Raw genomic sequence first — 17,798 nt, 5'->3', positions numbered from 1 at the left:
GAGCGGACGGCGACAGGTGCGGAAGCCCCTCCCGGGGTGGAAATGGAAAGGCGGGCTCCAGGGTCTGTTCCCAGGCTGGAAACCACCCCCGCCCCCCAACCAAATCCCCGGGAGAGGCTCTGTCGGCGCCGGGTCTGGAGAAGGAAGCGGCCGGAGACCGTCCAATTTCACGCGGCCTTCGGGACTCGGGTTCCTGGGCAGAGTGGATGAGTTATGGGGTTTCGAGCCCGGGGAAACTGAGGTGGCCTGAACGTGAACAAAAGAACAACCTCCTCCTCAAAAACACACAGAGAGAAATATTCACATTCAAGGAGAAAATCCCCAGGTGATCCAACCGGCTGGGGGAGTTGAGTGATTTGGTTAATGGGCGAGGCTAGATTTCAGAGAGCAGAGCTTTGGAGCGCTCTCCCCACCCCCATTACCTTTCCCAGGAATTGGGGGGCATCCAGAATCTTGACCTCTCCTTAGCCCTGCTCCCGAAGAAAAAGTAGGGTGAGACCCATCCTCGGTCTACTTGGCCAAGAAGAGGGAGTCCCCAGGTTGCGGGGCACTGGGCGTGGGGCGCCTTTGGGGCGGCGGGCGGAGGCTCCAGCAAACCCGACTCCCGCCCGGCGCGGGAGGGGGCGCGGCCGTGACTCACCCCCTCCCCCTTGTCCTCCCTCCCTCCCACTCTCACAGACACACACCCCTTCCCTCCCATCCTGCCCCGGACTCCGTCTCCAGTTGCAATTTGCAACTTCTGCTGCCGCCACCAATTCGCTGGCGGCTCAGGTGGCTCCCGCTTCGATGTCCTAGTCCAGGGGCCCCCGGGCCCGACTCGGCTGGGCGCCCCTCACTCTCCTCTGGAGTCATGAGGGCCAACGCGGCTCTGCAGGTGCTAGGCTTCTTTCTTAGCCTGGCCCAGGGCTCAGAGGTGGGCAACTCGCAGGCAGGTAAGCAGCGCCCGAGCCCCATCTGGGTGCCGGAATCGAGAGCGCGGAGCCCCTGAGGACAGGGGCAGGGTCTCAGGCGGAGCGAGGCTGGGGGTGTTGACCCCAGGTTTGCGGGGACCACCTGGGAGGCGATGGACAAGCTCAGAGGTTCGGGTTCTCGGTGTGGTCCGGGAGAGGACGGGATTCCGGACTAGCCCCCCACCAGCACGTCGCCGACCCTCTAATTCGTTCCTCCTAATAGGGGCTGATAGCCACACAGTAGGTCGCAGTTCTGAGGGGCTCTGCAGGGATAGGAGCCGGGACCTCCATCCTGTAAGCGCGAGGAGATGGCTGGAAGTGGAGATCTGGGTGGAAGAGGGGTAGCAGTTTACTCCCCAGCCCCTTCCCCCGGGTTTCAGCCACCTCCAGTTTCGTTGTTTTGCCGACAGGGCGGAGCTACGGTAGGATTGGGGTGGGGGTGGTTGTTGTTCTCTGGTGTTGGAAAAACAGGAGCGGCACCTCCTCTTCCGTGAGTAGGCCTGCCCGTGGGGAGGGCTGAGATTAACCAAAGGACTAAGTCCAGGTGACATCAGGGCGAGAGGCCCAGCAGAGGCTGGCTGCCCGCTTTGCCTCACAATCACAAAGCAAGCTGGTCCCCTACTTGACCAACCTCTTTCCATACCCAGCTTAATTCAACTAACATTTATTGAGCATCTACTATACACAAGGCCCTGGGTGAGAAGCTGCAGGGGCAGGACTTCCCGCCTCTTTCTCCTGTTTGTCTTTTCTCTCCCCAACCTCAGAACCAAGAGGGCACCTCTCCCACCCTCTGAGTCACCTGTTCTGGGGAATTCTTCCCAGGCCCCGCTTCTTACCCCTATTCTGTTTATTTGAGTTGAGGAGACAGCGTCCCAGATTGCTCTTCTCTATTCATCTCCCTACTCCCAGGACATCTGAGCCCCTTTTTGGGGTGTCTCTGAGACCGCAGATACCTGAGGGGTGCTGGAACCGGAGGAGTCCTCCTGGATCTCCTCCCCTCCCCCCAGTGCCCAGCTTGGGATTTGGCACAGCCAGGGCCCCTTCTCTAGGGTGGGAGTGGGAGAAACACCTGTGCTTCCCCCACAGTTGCTGGGCCTAAATTTAGACCCTGGGATCTTGAGATTTGAACACTCCCAACTGGTGGAGGGCGGGGGTCTGGGGATTGGAGTGGGAGGGAGGAGTGAAATGACTGTGTCTCTGTCCCATCCAGACCCTGGAATCTTCAACTGAGAACTCTGGAGTCCTTGATTCTGGCCTTCTTCTCTGGGGGAGACAGGAGGCAGGCATGGTTGGGTCTCTTTACCCTTTATCTGGATTCTGCAGCCTCTGGGCATCCGGCCCTGTCTCAGTCCTTCTATAGCCCCTTTGTCCCTGCTGGCTGTGATGGGGGTGGGGGCTGTTGCAGGGGAGGCCTCTGGTTAAGGAGGGCTGGAGATTCTTGGTGTGTGCCTCCCCCAGTGCTCTCCACTAAAGGAGGGGGCCAGTGACACTGCCCTTCCCCAAGCCCCTGTCCCCTGAGTCCAGTCAAGGGTTTTACTGACTCCAGTCCCCCTGCCCCCACCTCAAGCTGCCTAGTTCCTCCCCAGAGGTGTTATTTATACTCTCTCCCCACCTTTGCTCCCTGTTTGTGTAATATGGACTTTACCCTCTGAATGGTGGGGGACTGGAGATATACCTCTAACACCGTAGCCTTCCCAGCACAGACACTAAATCTTCACAAACACATGGGCAGGTAGGATGGATGGGGGCACCTGAAATACTTCCCAATAAGGAAGGACAGAGCCAGTAAAGATTTCTCTCCAGTAGGGGAGGTGTGTACATGTTTGTGTGTGTGTGTGTGTGCATGCACGCGTGCATACACACACCACTTCCCTGTGCAGAAATTTTGGCTCCTCCCTTATCTGGGGAGAAGGATTGGCGCCTTGACTTGGAAGAGGGGGTGTCCTGCCAGGAAAGGGATTGGGGTGGAGCTGTTCTAGAAATGACTAACCTTTGCAGTCTCTTTCATTTCATCCCAAGGGCCCTGAAGTCCCCATGCTCCTCTGGGACTTGCTGGCCTGTTTACCCTTCTTTGTTGGGTCTGGCCCCCCCCTGCCCTTGGTGGGGAGCCTTAGGCAAGGGGAGCCCTCAAAGGTCAAGTGGGCAGATTTGGGGTGGATCTAGGAAGAGGGGCTTAAGCCTCACCAATCTCTCTCCCTCCATTCCTACTACCTCCCACTGAGCTGGCACTGCCTCAGGGAAGGGTGTTTGCAACAGGTGGTATTTACCCCCCCGCCCCCCCACACATACGAGTGCGCGCGCGCTCACACACAGTCTTTCACTGAGTCAGAGGAGAGCAACGGGTAGGGGTCCAGGGTCCAAGAGTTCCCAGACCCCCTATATCTTCCATATTTATCAGGTAAAGCAGACCCCCAAGACTGATATGCCTCATGAACCTCTCCCCTAGTGTGGGTGAGGATTGCCTAGTTGGAAGGCCTGGCCTCTTAATGAACCGCATCTGACAATGAAATTGGGTCAAAAGCTTAGGGGTTCTGCTGCTGTTTCCCTTCTAGTTTCTCGGCATTTGCTGAAAATAATCTAGGGCTAGAAAGTATCATGCAGAGGGAGCTGGAATGTTTTGGAATAGGGGAAAGGAGTGAGAAGGGAAGCCAGGGTTTAGGAATAGGATGGGGCGGGGGGGGGGGGGGTAGGCAACCAGCTTATCTTCCTCCTTTAAAGACAAACCTTCCATTGACACCCGTACCACCACCACCACCCCCACCACCACCCCCAGAGTCCCCCCTCTAGTGAGGTCATTTGTCTGAACCCAAGACTTGAGGGGCCGGGTACTGCGAGAGGAGTCTGGGGACAGGGTGGGGCAGCCCCCCTTCTCCTGAATAGAATTGCTTCATTGTGGGCTGGACTGTGGCCCCAGGCACTGCCCCCCACCTCTGCCCCCATCCCACCCTCAGTAGACACAATAGGGGCTGTGTGCTAGCCCCAAAGAGATATTTATTCCAGGACCTAGAAGGAGGCTGGATTGGGGTAGAGAAGTGAGGGCCCTGTGGGTAAGGTGGGGGATGGAGGGGAATAATCAAAGTGGGGGTTCTTTTCTAACTTCTCCCTTTTAGGGAGAAAAAACTCACATCCTCCTTCTTGATTAACCCTTAGTTCCCAAAATAATACCCAGAAGAGTCCCTGGTATAAAAAGGAAAGCTTTTTATCTCACAGTCCAGGAAGATTCTAAGAAAAGAGAAATCTCAGGCTCTCAGTCCAATCTAGGCCTCCAGATCCTGCTGAGAGTTACTAGAAGAGGGCAACCAAGGGGGTGGTCTTAGGGGATGGGGTTGAACACTAGTGTCCAGACCTCTCCCACTCTTACCTCCACTTTGAACAGTGTGTCCTGGGACCCTGAATGGGCTGAGTGTGACTGGCGATGCAGAGAACCAGTACCAGACCCTGCACAAGCTCTACGAGAGGTGTGAGGTGGTGATGGGGAACCTCGAGATCGTGCTCACAGGACACAATGCTGACCTCTCCTTCCTGCAGGTTAGAGAGCCTGCCCCTCTCCCTCAATCTGTTCAGCCTTATTCTCCCCACAGAAGCCTGCACCCCTTCCTCAGGGCTACTGTCTGCTGGAGTTCAGCTTTCCTAAGACTCAGTACCTGAGAGTCAAACCTGTGTATTTGTGGGGACAATGATTGGAATCTGGGACCTGTGGTCTGGTCATCGTAGCCAGGGTTACCCAGGGGCTGGTCTTAATTAGAAGGGGGCAGGAGCAGGATAAGCAGGGACTAACCCAGGGAGGCTGCTAAGACCAGGTGGCACCTGGGGAGAGGAGGAAGGAGCTAAGCACAGATCTGCTGGCACGGGGAGCTCTAGAAGGAGAGGGTTGGGAACTACAGTTCCTTGATCATTTCCGCTGCCTGTCCTTGCTCCCAGAAGAGACCCAGTAATGTGACACAATCTACTCCCTACTCTAAAACAGGAATTAGAAAGGATTAGAGGAGTTAAGGATTCATTAATGCCCTATGGGGTGGGGGGAGAGGATTAAGATTGTTGCCCTGTTGTCTCCCTCAATGGCACAATCTGCTCCTTCACAGTGGATCCGAGAAGTGACGGGCTACGTCCTCGTGGCCATGAATGAGTTCTCTACACTGCCGCTGCCCAACCTCCGAGTGGTGCGGGGGACCCAGGTCTACGACGGGAAGTTTGCCGTTTTTGTCATGTTGAACTATAATACCAACTCCAGCCATGCTCTGCGCCAGCTCCGCCTCACTCAGCTCACTGGTCAGTTCCCAGTGGCTCCCCTGGCTTTGCCCCTCTGCCAACGTGATGAGGACCCAAGAGTGCTCACTCTAAGGGCCCCGTCCAAGGTGCCTGACACCTCAACCACGGTGGGCTGAATGTCGACCCCTCCTTAAACAGTAGAGGGTCCCGCAGTAGGGGGCATCTGCCATGGGCTGGGGGTGGGGGTCCTTATGTCCTGGTGAAGCTAGAGTTGGAGCTGGATCTGTTACCCATTCCTCTAACTTCAGAGTACATTGTGCCTTGATGGCCCCCTTCTCTGAGAAACCTACCTTTACTCTGTCCCAAGTCCCCAACCTGAAGGAATAAAGGAGCTAAATATCACCTGACCACCTTGCACTTTTCCCTGTTCCAGTCATTTGGAAAACACACAAGCAGGACTCTGTGTGTTTTGGGGTGGGGGGGTGTATGTGTGCTCTGAGTTAAGGATCTTTTCTCCTTTGCCTTCCCTTCCCCCACTGGCCAAACTGGATCTGGACAGGTATCTGAGGAGACAGGAGTACTTTTGGCCTAGTGCCTCCTTTACTCTTAAAAGGCCAGTCTTCTCTCCTGCAGCTTGGATTGAATTGGACATATTTGTCTGCCCCATTTCCCTAGCTCCTGAGTTTCAGGTGTCCCTTTGGACTGTGGGAAGGTACAGAAGAAGAGGTCTGCTGTAGCCCTTAACCTTGTCACTTCTCTTCTCTACATCAGAGATTCTGTCTGGAGGTGTTTATATTGAGAAGAATGATAAACTTTGTCACATGGACACAATTGACTGGAGGGACATTGTGAGGGACCCAGATGCTGAGATAGTCGTGAAGGACAATGGCAGGAGCTGTGAGTGGCCACGACCAAGACTTCTCTCCCCGTCCCTACCAAACCTGAGTGACTCCTTTCCTGTCATCTTTGTACCCCTGAGTTCTCATCTGAACGAACTTCTTCTCTATGGAACAAACACCTCAGGCCCTGGATCTTGGGAGCCTACCAGGAGGGACCAGGCCAGACCCCAGAACCCAAACCACAGAGGCAATGTATCAAGAAAAAGGGCAAAACATAAAAAATGCCCGTGTGCTAAGTGGGGAAGCCAGCTCTGTATTCCACATCTGTTACTGTTGCCACCACCACATATTCCCTTCTTGAAACCTACCTACCCTCAAACACAATCTGCTTCCTCTGCACATTCACGTGCACATATTTCTGCTGGGTTCATTTTGCCAAGGAGGACCTGAGTTCCCGGGTTGTGACTGGGACTGAGGTTGGCAATTGCCCCAGACCCTCCCCTGCGGCTGCCCCTGCCCCGTGGGTGGTGTGGAGGTGTGGTACCAGCCCTTGTTGACAGGTTTACTTGAGCCCAGCCCAGCTCTCTGAGGGCAAGGAGGGACACTGCCCTGCCTCTCTACTTCCTGGGATTGGGTTACTTGTGTGCTGACATCATACCCTGTTGATTCAAGCAAGCCTGTCTTAACCCTGACAGCCTCTTGTGTTGTCTCCTTTCCCATCCAGGTCCCTCCTGTCATGAGGTCTGCAAGGGGCGATGCTGGGGTCCCGGACCAGAACACTGCCAGATATGTGAGTTATCTCGCCTTTAGAAACCTCAAACTCATATGCTTTCATATCTCTTTTTTCCTTAGCCTGTGTCAACACCTGGGGGTAGGGATGAGCCTGAGGGCAAGCGGGTGAGCAGTGGCCTCAGAATACAGCTGAAAGCCCTGACAGCCATGCTTTCTCTCCCTCCACAGTGACCAAGACCATCTGTGCCCCTCAATGTAATGGTCACTGCTTTGGGCCCAACCCCAACCAGTGCTGCCACGATGAGTGTGCAGGTGGCTGCTCAGGCCCTCAGGACACAGACTGCTTTGTATGTACTAGGATTGTGTGCCTGGGTTCTAAAATGGAGGCATGGGCTTTGGAGGGGGTAGGGGTACTTAAGTAACATTTATGAGTCTCCCATGTTCCCAGGCCTGCCGACACTTCAATGACAGTGGAGCCTGTGTACCCCGGTGTCCACAGCCTCTTGTCTACAACAAACTAACTTTCCAGCTGGAACCCAATCCCCACACTAAGTATCAATATGGAGGAGTCTGTGTAGCCAGCTGTCCCCGTAAGTGTCTTTGGGGAGGAAACATCTATAGTGGATCCGGCATTCTAGACAGACTTTTAGGGGGCAAAAGAGATCAATTGTGATGGTTAATCAGGCAGCTAGAAGGCAAATGGTTATAATCATCTAACCATCCCCAGTGAGTGGCCTCTAGGTTCTGTCCCCTTCCAAGAATCTAGGGTGATGGGGATGGTGGCAAACCTAGTGCAGAGCAGGAGGGGCCCAAAGAGGGGTTTACTTGTTGGTTGGTGGTGTTTCTCACCTCTAATTGTACACTCTTCTTCCCTAGATAACTTTGTGGTGGATCAAACTTCTTGTGTCAGGGCCTGTCCTCCAGACAAGATGGAAGTAGATAAAAATGGGCTCAAGATGTGTGAGCCTTGTGGGGGGCTGTGTCCTAAAGGTGAGTCAGAAATGGGAAGACGTTCATAAAGAGACACCCATTCCTCTGAGGCTTCTCCAGGCCTCCCCACTAAGCCTCTTTTGTATTTGTAGCCTGTGAGGGGACGGGCTCCGGGAGCCGCTTCCAGACTGTGGACTCCAGCAACATCGATGGATTTGTGAACTGCACCAAGATCCTGGGCAACCTGGACTTCCTTATCACTGGCCTCAATGGGTTAGAGAGCAGAGTCTGCCTTCCCTCCCAACTCATCCACCCTTCACAATTTGTTATGTTGCCTTAACCCTTCATATGCGGGGTTGATTAGGAATCTAAGTCATAAAATCTTAGAGGTTGCAAAGGACTGAGAGAGGGCTTAACTCAACCTCCTATCCAGGGCTTGAATCTATTCGGGACATTCCCAAGCCATTGGATATTATGCAGCTGAGTGGCTCTGAGCAATAGGGATAGTGTCCTCCTTAAAGTTTTGTAAAAGTTCACCCTTAAATTTAGATCATCATCTGCCTCTCCATGACTTCCTGCTATTTTCCCTAGTTGTGCTCCACAGAGCAACAAAAAGCAAAAGGACTTTCTAATGCATAGCACAGCACTTAAAATGTGTACATGCGAGTGCTTGTGTACAAGGGATGCTATGTCCACCTGCCTTTTTTTTCTTTTGACATAATTTCATTATTTCGTGCCTACAAGTTGCAAGAATGTTATGAAGATTTCCCATACATTTCCCACGTGTGTTCCCCAAATATTAACATTATAACACATTTGCTTTGTCATGTTTTTTCCCTTCTCTCTCAATCTCTCTCCCCCCATACACACATACATACACATGTATATACATGTATATATAAACATATACACACATGTATATATATATATATATATACTATACACACTTGTTTTTTTGATCCACTTGAGGGTAAATTTCCAGACATGGTGCCCCTTACCCCAGTTATATTTCAGTGTGTATTCCCTAAAAGCAAGAAATTTTCTTACATAACCACAGTACAATTGTTGATAAAAAAGTGTTAATCTAATCTACAGACTTTATTCAGATTTCACCAAGTGTCCCTTTATAGTAAAAGAAAATCCTGGATCATGGTTTATATTCAGTTTTCTTGTCTCTTCAGTCTCCTTTAATCTGGAACAGTTTCTCAGTTTTTCTTTGTCTTCCATGACATTGACATTTTTGATGCGCACAGGCCTGGTAATTGATAGAATGTTCCTTAGTTTGAGTTTATCCAATGTTTCCTCCTTAGATTCAGGCTGTGCATTTCCGATAGCAATACCACAAATGTTTTCTCAGTGCATTGCATCTAGGAGGCACATGCTGCTGATTTGTTCCCATCATTGGTGAACTGGTTAAGGTATTGTCTGCAGGTTCCTCTATTGTAAAGTTACCATTTTTCTCTTTGCAGTTAATGAGTATCTTGTGGGGAAATGTTTGCGTGACTCAATTATTCTGATGATGGTTCCAAATTGGCACTCTAGGGTTAGGAAGAGACTTCCCTTCTTAGATATTCAGTCATTTATTTATTTAATCATAGGGATGCTTATTTGAGTCAAAGATTTATAAGCCTTTACAATCATTATTTATTTTGGTGTTGTCCTGATTTGTCCAGTGGAAGCCTTCAAGCTGGCTCCTGTGTTCTTTGGGCTTGTACCCTTCACTCCTGGGGCATTTCCTTATTTTTTGGCACAAGATGTTCTAGGATCATGCGATATTTTCTCTGCCGCAGCCATTTTTCCAAGGAGCTCTGGGTCCTTTTAGTGGAGAATTGATATTTAGAAACCGAGTTCTGAGGCAGGTCATGCTCATTGCTGTTGGGATATACCTCTACCCTATTGACCCATTTTTACTGTTTTCCACAGAGATCCTTGGCACAAAATCCCAGCTCTGGACCCTGAGAAGCTCAATGTCTTCCGGACAGTACGGGAAATCACAGGTGAGTGAAAGAAGAGGCTACTCTCTGAGAGGAATAGATGAACAACCAGCACAAATTGAGGCATAATTACCTGAGAAGATCACATCCCAAGCAACAGGGGAGGGATCAGAAGAGAGAACCTAAGAAAGGGAGGGGAGAAGGCCCCCTACTCACCTGCCTCTCTCCAACCCCTCAGGTTACCTGAATATCCAGTCGTGGCCTCCTCACATGCACAACTTCAGTGTCTTTTCCAACCTGACCACCATTGGGGGCAGAAGCCTCTACAAGTGAGTAAGGGACATGCAGCTGGTAGCATCACAAGCAATGAACCCTGTTTCTGAGGCATCCTCAAGTGAAATTCATGGCACTGTCTCCTACAGCAGGCCCAAAGGGCCTCAGAGTTTGACAGGGAAAAGGGAAAGGAAAAGGGTTCCCTCTCAGTGGGTCTGATTAGCCCGGAACAAATTCGTTGAGTGAAAATGAATCCCCCGCATGGTCAATTTTTCCTTGGTAGTCTTCTCTCTCATCTTGTCTCCTTATTCTCAGCCGAGGCTTCTCATTGTTGATTATGAAGAACTTGAATGTAACATCTCTGGGCCTCCGATCCCTGAGGGAAATCAGTGCTGGGCGTATCTACATAAGTGCCAATCGGCAGCTCTGCTACCACCATTCTCTGAACTGGACCAGACTGCTTCGGGGGCCTTCAGAAGAGAGACTAGACATCAAGCATAATCGGCCCCGCAGAGATTGCGGTGAGGGGATGAGCCCACGGGGTAGTGGGAAGGGGGAGTCAGGGAGGAGCGGTGTGTAAGGGCTAGTTTGTCCTAGAAGTAGGAGTAGGGGTGGGAGGAGGAGCCAAAGAGAAGGGGCATGTTAGAAGCAATGGGGGTTCAGGTTGGAAGCAATGATGAGAAAGACCTCAGGCCAAGACTTGTTAACAGTCCTTGGACTTTTCTCCTAATTCATCCCTTTCTTTCCAGTGGCAGAGGGCAAAGTGTGTGACCCACTGTGCGCCTCTGGGGGCTGCTGGGGCCCAGGCCCCGGTCAGTGCTTATCCTGTCGAAACTACAGCCGAGGAGGTGTCTGTGTGACCCACTGCAACTTCCTGAATGGGTACATTGAGGGGAGAGAGAAATGAGGCAGGGGATGGTGGTGGCCCCCTGGGGTGGAGCTGTTCGGGTGGCACCTGAAAACCTTTAGACAACTTTCCGCATGTGCCTGTGGGAATGAGTTAGGAGACCGTGTGGTGGGGACTCAGGGCATGAAGGTCAGGGCTTGGAAGTGACCTCCCTCCCCTTACCCCTCCACTTCAGGGAGCCTCGTGAGTTTGCCTTTGAGGCTGAATGTTTCTCCTGCCACCCGGAATGTCAACCCATGGAGGGCACTGCCACATGCAATGGCTCGGTACAGTAGCAGCACCAGGGTATCTTAGGAGAGAGAGGGCATGGCATGGGCAACACTGGAGGGTCTGAGGAATGACATGGCCAAACCCCAAGGCCAGCACAGGGAGGCCAGATAATGCTAGGGTTTGTGGATGAAAGACCCTGAATGGCTGGATTGGTCTTTGCTGGGGAAGTATGAAATTGACCTTGGGACCCCATTCTTCCTGACCTTCTGTCTTCTACCCAGGGCTCTGATGCTTGTACCCAGTGTGCCCATTTTCGAGATGGACCCCACTGTGTGAGCAGCTGCCCCCATGGAGTCCTAGGGGCCAAGGGCCCCATCTACAAATACCCAGATAATCAGAATGAATGTTGGCCCTGCCATGAGAACTGCACCCAGGGGTCAGTAATGGGATGATGAGAAGAGGGGGTCAAAGGGTATGGGTAGGAGCACAGAACAGTGGGAAAGAAGAGGGTGAGGGAAGCAGAAAGAAAGGGACTGGGCAGGGAAGGGAAAATCTGTAATGGCACAAAATTGCATCACAGTTTTGGGAAGCTGAAATCACCTCAACTCAGGGGATTTTCACTCAAGAGAGGCTCAGAGAAGGTTGGTGAGCTAGAGATGAAGTCTCTGTTGTGGGATATACTTTGGGCTCCAGAATGGGATGCCATGATAGGATCTGAAACAAACTTTTGTATGTTGAGGCTATTGGAATTGAGCTTTTGTTGTCCAAGCTCCCATTTAAGGGGGTGACTTTCTTCTCCAGGTGTAAGGGACCAGAGCTACACGACTGTTTAGGCCAAACACTGGTACTGATCAGGTATGATGGGCTTGGAGATTCAGGAAGCTGGGGATATTTGGGAGGTAAGCTAGGGAGAGAATGGTTGTCTGCTGGGTAGAGTGAGTTGCTATTCCTTCAGGACTTCTATATACAGTCTACTAGCACTGGACAGGGGACACAAGAATCCAGGCTCCTGGTCTTCCCTTCCTAAATATAACTTGCAGTAACCCAAGGGGATCCAGATCTAGGTTAACCCCTTCAGTACTCAGGAGTATTTATATATGTGAATGTTAGCTTCTTGCCACAGATCTGCACCATACCTGTAGCACGAGTATACATGACATTTCTTAAGGAAAGGTGTAGACTCAGGATAACATTGGGTTTCTCATATCCCACAGCAAAACCCATCTGGCGCTGGCTATGGCAGTGGTAGTAGGATTGGTTGTGATTATTCTGATCCTGGGTGGCACTTTTCTCTACTGGCGTGGGCGCCAGATTCAGAATAAAAGGGCTATGAGGCGCTACTTGGAACGGGGTGAGGTGAGTACCCTATACCAATCACTTTTTTTTAATTCCTATTTTTTTTTTCTTTATTAAAGAAGTTGTGGGTTTACAGAACAATCATGCATAAAATACAGGTCTCACATATACCACCCTATTATTAACACCTTGTATTGGTATGGAACATTTGTTACTATCCCATCACTCTTTCAGAGCCTCTGCCTGCCCTGGAGATTTGATCCCTTTCTTTAAGGAAACACTGTGGTCTACTAGAAAAGAACACTGGCCAGAGAAAAGGGAGACATGCATTTTAGGCCTGTTTTGCCATTAATATGGCACATGATGTTGAAGAAGTTACTTTCCTTCTCTGTACCTCAACTTATGTATCTATACAGAAGAAAAAAATATATACAGGATGGCTGAAAGGGTGAAAGCATATATGAAAGTGCTTTGAAAAAAATACAGTACTATTTAACAGTTCTCAGGATGGTATTATTACCAACTCCCCCACCACCCCCACCAAAAGGATAACTCAGCCTCTTCATTGCTGATCTCCTGAGAACAAACAACTTCTTTAATCCTCAGGGTCTGTTATTTCCCAATATGCCTATGAGGCTTTCCAGGACTAAAGACAACTCCTCTTCCCTCCTCCATCCCTTTGGGCTCTGCTGCTCTTGGTAGCCACTGATGGCGAGCTACATGGAGTGGGATATGGGAGTGGGCTTTCCTGATCACTTTCCCCCATCTGCTTCTCAGAGCATAGAGCCTTTGGATCCCAGTGAGAAGGCTAACAAGGTCTCGGCCAGAATCTTTAAAGAGACAGAGCTGAGGAAACTCAAAGTGCTTGGATCAGGCGTCTTTGGAACGGTGCACAAAGTGAGTAGCCCACAGGAAGTCTGGGGAGATGGAGAAAAGCATCTAAGACAAAGGGGAGAAAGATTGAGGGAAAAGACTGGCCAGGGAGAATGACCTCAGATTAACTCCTGCTCCAAACTTCCCAGGGTGTGTGGATCCCTGAGGGTGAATCAATCAAGATCCCAGTCTGCATTAAAGTCATTGAGGACAAGAGTGGACGGCAAAGTTTTCAAGCTGTGACTGATGTAAGTGAAGGAAGAGGGTTCTGGATGCCACTAGGAACAGGAAGAGATTAGAAGCATTCATGTAGAAGTTTGGCCCCGTGTTAGCAGATACTATGTTAACCATGCTGATGTACTTGGGAATGTTGGTTTACATGAATTCAGGACGGAAGTATGGGAGCTTTGGTCTGGGTGTGCACAGGTTGAGGTATGTGAATGTGTTTGTTCCTTCGCTTAACTCCTCTTGTGTCTCTTAGCATATGCTGGCCATCGGCAGCCTAGACCATGCCCACATTGTACGGCTGTTAGGACTGTGCCCAGGCTCATCTCTGCAGCTTGTCACACAATACTTGCCTTTGGGTTCCCTGCTGGATCATGTGAGGCAACATCGGGGGGCACTGGGGCCACAGCTGCTGCTCAACTGGGGAGTACAAATTGCTAAGGTGAGAGGAGCCTGGAGGAGTTCTATGAGGGAAGTGCCTGGCTGGGGGCTGGCAAGGAGGGGGCAGAGAGGATGACGTTCTGAGAGGCAGCTTCTGGGTTTGGGGTGATTCTGAATCTTGACAACCAATTCCCCCAACCTGAGAACACTTCCTTCCCCTATAGGGTATGTACTACCTTGAGGAGCACGGCATGGTGCATAGGAATCTGGCCGCCCGAAATGTGCTACTCAAGTCACCCAGTCAGGTTCAGGTGGCCGATTTTGGGGTGGCCGACCTCCTGCCCCCTGATGATAAGCAGCTACTGCACAGTGAGGCCAAGGTAAGGAGACACAGAGGAGTGGGGGGGCATGGGGATAGGAAGCGGTCAGTTTTCTCTTTTAGAGGCAAGCAAGTGCGGCATGGTAAGTTCAAGGAGAACAGCCTGGAAATTTAATTTCAGAGAGCAACAAAGAAAAGAATGATGAACTTAGGTTTTGGAAAAGATAAGAAAATTTGTGGAAATCAACTGGTGACAGCTTTATCTTTAATCCCCCAGACTCCAATTAAGTGGATGGCCCTCGAGAGTATCCACTTTGGGAAATATACACACCAGAGTGACGTCTGGAGCTATGGTCAGTGCATCTGGGTGCCCTCTATACCATCACTGGCCCAAATTCTACAGTTGCTTTTTAAGACCCCCTCTTAGAATCTCTTAGAATCTCTAAGCCCTTCAGATCCTTGTGTCAGATCAGCTTCTGCCATTCCTTCGTGCCCACATCTGCCATACCACCATCGACTAAGCCATTGTTCCCTTGTACCAGGTGTGACAGTTTGGGAGCTGATGACCTTTGGGGCAGAGCCCTATGCAGGATTGAGATTGGCTGAAGTACCAGACCTCCTGGAGAAAGGGGAGCGATTGGCACAGCCCCAGATCTGCACCATTGATGTCTACATGGTCATGGTCAAATGTGAGTTACCTGCTGACCCTAGCCATTTTCTAACTGACTTCCCTCCCCACTCCCCTCCCCTCTAATAGCTGTGCCTCCTACACCTTACCCTCAGGTTGGATGATTGATGAGAACATTCGCCCTACCTTCAAAGAACTAGCCAATGAGTTCACTAGGATGGCCCGAGACCCACCTCGGTATCTGGTCATAAAGGTGAGTAGGAACTAGAAGACATCAAGGAAATTGAGAGAACAGGGGTCTTGACTGGAACCAGGATCTACCTTAACAATCATTTGCCCCAATAGAGAGAGAGTGGGCCTGGAATCCCCCCTGGAGCAGAGCCTCCTGCTCTGACAAACAAAGAACTGGAGGAAGTAGAACTGGAGCCAGAACTAGACCTAGACCTGGACTTGGAGGCAGAGGAGGACAACCTGGCAACCACACTGGGCTCTGCCCTCAGCTTGCCAGTTGGAACACTTAATCGGCCACGTGGGGTAAGACACTAATTACCCTAGACTAGCATGTCCATTTACTCAGAGGACTCCACTGGTCTCTGTAGGTTTTTTCCTTAATTTTAACCTCTCCTTTACTTTTTTTCATCCTAGAACCAGAGCCTTCTAAGTCCATCATCTGGATACATGCCCATGAACCAGGGTAATCTCGGGGAGACTTGCCAGGTAAGGTTTGTCGCTTTAAGGATCTGCTGAGAGGCTGGTTGGCAGAGGGTCCTAGGATTGACAGGGGGAGCTCAGAAACCTTTGATCAGTGTCCTGCAAAAAGAAGAAGGCATTAAACAACCCAATCTCCTTCTAAATAAATTTATTTTCTTTCTTCGTCTCTGTGTAAGTCTCATGTATTATTTTCTGTTTTCCTTCTTAGGAGTCTGTTTGTGGGGGTGGTGAACGGTGTCCCCGCCCAGCCTCCCTGCACCCAATGCCACGGGGACGCCTGGCATCAGAGTCATCAGAGGGTCCTATGACAGTCTCTGAGGTCGAGTTCCAGGAGAAGGTGTTGATGAGTAGAAGCCGGAGTCGGAGCCGAAGCCCACGGCCACGTGGGGACAGTGCCTATCACTCCCAGCGTCATAGCTTGCTTACTCCCGTTACCCCACTCTCCCCACCAGGATTAGAGGAAGAGGATGTGAATGGTTATGTCATGCCAGATACACACCTCAAAGGTGCCTGACTCTTCTTAGAGCTTTCCTCAAATCTTCTTCTAATCCTCTTTCTCCAGGCTCCTCTTAATCCTTTCTCATCTTTGATCATATCCCTGTCTGTTAATTTTTCCTACCTTGCCCCTCCTTCCTACTGCACATACCTAACCTCTCTTTTTACCCCTCAGGTACCTCCTCTTCCCGGGAAGGCACCCTTTCTTCAGTGGGTCTCAGTTCTGTCCTGGGTACAGAAGAAGACGAAGAAGATGAGGAGTATGAATACATGAACCGGAGAAGAAGGCGCAGTCCACCTCGTCCCCCTAGGCCAAGTTCCCTCGAGGAGCTGGGTTATGAGTACATGGATGTGGGATCAGACCTCAGTGCTTCCCTGGGCAGCACACAGAGTTGCCCACTCCACCCTGTACCCATCATGCCTACCACTGGCACATCTCCAGATGAGGACTATGAATATATGAATCGGCGACGTGGTGGAGGAGGTCCTGGGGGGGATTATGCAGCTATGGGGGCCTGCCCGGCAGCTGAACAAGGGTATGAAGAAATGAGAGCTTTTCAGGGGCATGGACACCATGCCCCCCATGTCCATTATGCCCGCGTCAAAACTCTCCGGAGCTTAGAAGCCACTGACTCTGCCTTTGATAACCCCGATTACTGGCATAGTAGGCTTTTCCCCAAGGCCAATGCCCAGGAAACATAACTCCTGCTCCCTGAGACATTCAGGAAGTATTTGATGGCAGCTAGTGCCTCTAGAGGGTACCCTTCTCCCTACTCCCTCTCCTTCACAGATTTTGCTCCATTTCCCCAGTCCTAGACAATTCCAGTCAACCTTTGGAGGCTTTTAAACACTGACACTGGTGTGTAACCAGCTCTGCACTTTCTTCTCCTTCACCATCTCCAGGAAAGGAGAAGGTTTTCCCTCTTTTGTGTGCTTTCCCAGCCCCACTCCTCAGCTCCCTCAGGGGGACTCCCTGGAGATATGAAGGATTACTCCCCGTGTCCCTTTCTCTCAGGCTCTGACTTGTTGGGAGTAGGCCCTTAAGTGTGCCTTTGTTTCCCATTAGACTGTCCTAAGGAAGAGAAAATGTGGTGGTGGTGGTGGGGGGACCTAGCAGGGGAAAATACATTTTTTGGTCTAGGACTTTTAGCTTCCCGGAAAGACAGGGAAGCTTAAAATTTTGTGGCGTAAAGAAAGAGGTTTGGAGTAGATATTAACGATTACTACTAATTAAGCATTTACTGAGTGCCAGGCATCATGCTAAACTTTAACTACATTAGCTCACTTAATACTTATATCAGTTCTGTGAGGTATGCATTATGCCCAATTTACAAATGGGAAAACTGAGCCTTAACGAGATTTAAGTAAATTAAGAGGCAGATCCAGGATTCAAATCTTCCTAATTCCAATGCATGTGCTCTTTACTGTAAGGTGTCAAGGAAAACACAAGTCAGTCAGAAGGCACTGTTCTTTTACTTTTGCACTGAACCAGGTCTAACCCCAACAAGCATAGCCTCTTCCCATGCCCAGACTCCTCATCTCAGGAAGTAGAGGAGGGGGCCAGAAGGAAAAATAACTGCACATCTTTCTGTAAACCATAGTCCACATGTGTTATAAATGATCTCTACTCCTTATCCAATGACAGATTCACAAGGGTCCGTTTTTAGGAAATAATCTCATCCAGTAGTGAGATACCTCTAGTTGGGATAGAAGACCCAGCTCCGGACCTCTGTCCCCTGGGATGGGAACCAGGAAGAAAATGTTGTATCGTTTATTTTGTTTTGTTTTTATACATGTCTGAATAAAAATGCCAAAGTTTTTTTCAGCTTCGACTGTCAAGTGAAGGAAGCCGTTAGTGTGTGAGATGAAACTACCCCTTTTTTCTA

At 50.5% G+C, this 17,798-nt stretch overlaps 1 protein-coding gene across 2 annotated transcripts; it reads left to right on the top strand.

Annotated features, from left to right (window-relative positions):
• The first annotated feature begins 698 nt into the window (after positions 1-698).
• ERBB3 (erb-b2 receptor tyrosine kinase 3) lies at positions 699-17,737 on the top strand. Of its 2 annotated transcripts, none has more exons than XM_037846675.1 (28): positions 699-932; positions 4,327-4,478; positions 5,033-5,219; positions 5,931-6,245; positions 6,723-6,788; positions 6,959-7,077; positions 7,179-7,320; positions 7,607-7,720; positions 7,813-7,933; positions 9,584-9,657; positions 9,833-9,923; positions 10,183-10,388; positions 10,617-10,749; positions 10,950-11,040; positions 11,266-11,420; positions 11,786-11,839; positions 12,199-12,340; positions 13,058-13,177; positions 13,303-13,401; positions 13,635-13,820; positions 13,984-14,139; positions 14,356-14,431; positions 14,621-14,767; positions 14,862-14,959; positions 15,052-15,240; positions 15,352-15,423; positions 15,626-15,923; positions 16,088-17,737. In XM_037846675.1, the coding sequence occupies exons 1-28, from the start codon at positions 851-853 to the stop codon at positions 16,612-16,614; spliced, it is 4,212 nt and encodes a 1,403-aa protein (XP_037702603.1). In that variant the 5' UTR covers positions 699-850; the 3' UTR covers positions 16,615-17,737. The 2 variants fall into 2 exon arrangements, with proteins under 2 accessions (XP_037702603.1, XP_037702604.1); XM_037846676.1 differs by having other exon boundaries at positions 701-932; positions 5,931-6,056.
• The last annotated feature ends 61 nt before the right edge of the window (positions 17,738-17,798 follow it).

The sequence above is a fragment of the Choloepus didactylus genome, chromosome 8, assembly GCF_015220235.1.
Source record: "Choloepus didactylus isolate mChoDid1 chromosome 8, mChoDid1.pri, whole genome shotgun sequence".
Taxonomy (NCBI): Eukaryota; Metazoa; Chordata; class Mammalia; order Pilosa; family Megalonychidae; genus Choloepus; species Choloepus didactylus.
This window is presented reverse-complemented; position numbering and strand designations above follow the sequence as displayed.

What these genes read in the sequence shown, in the direction of transcription:
- ERBB3 (XM_037846675.1), top strand. Translation starts at nt 851, where the DNA reads ATGAGGGCCAACGCGGCTCTGCAGGTGCTAGGCTTCTTTCTTAGCCTG. An exon ending in CTGTGTAGCCAGCTGTCCCC is followed by an intron (nt 7,321 to 7,606) that starts GTAAGTGTCTTT and finishes CTTCTTCCCTAG; the next exon opens with ATAACTTTGTGGTGGATCAA. An exon ending in CTCGGTATCTGGTCATAAAG is followed by an intron (nt 14,960 to 15,051) that starts GTGAGTAGGAAC and finishes TTGCCCCAATAG; the next exon opens with AGAGAGAGTGGGCCTGGAAT.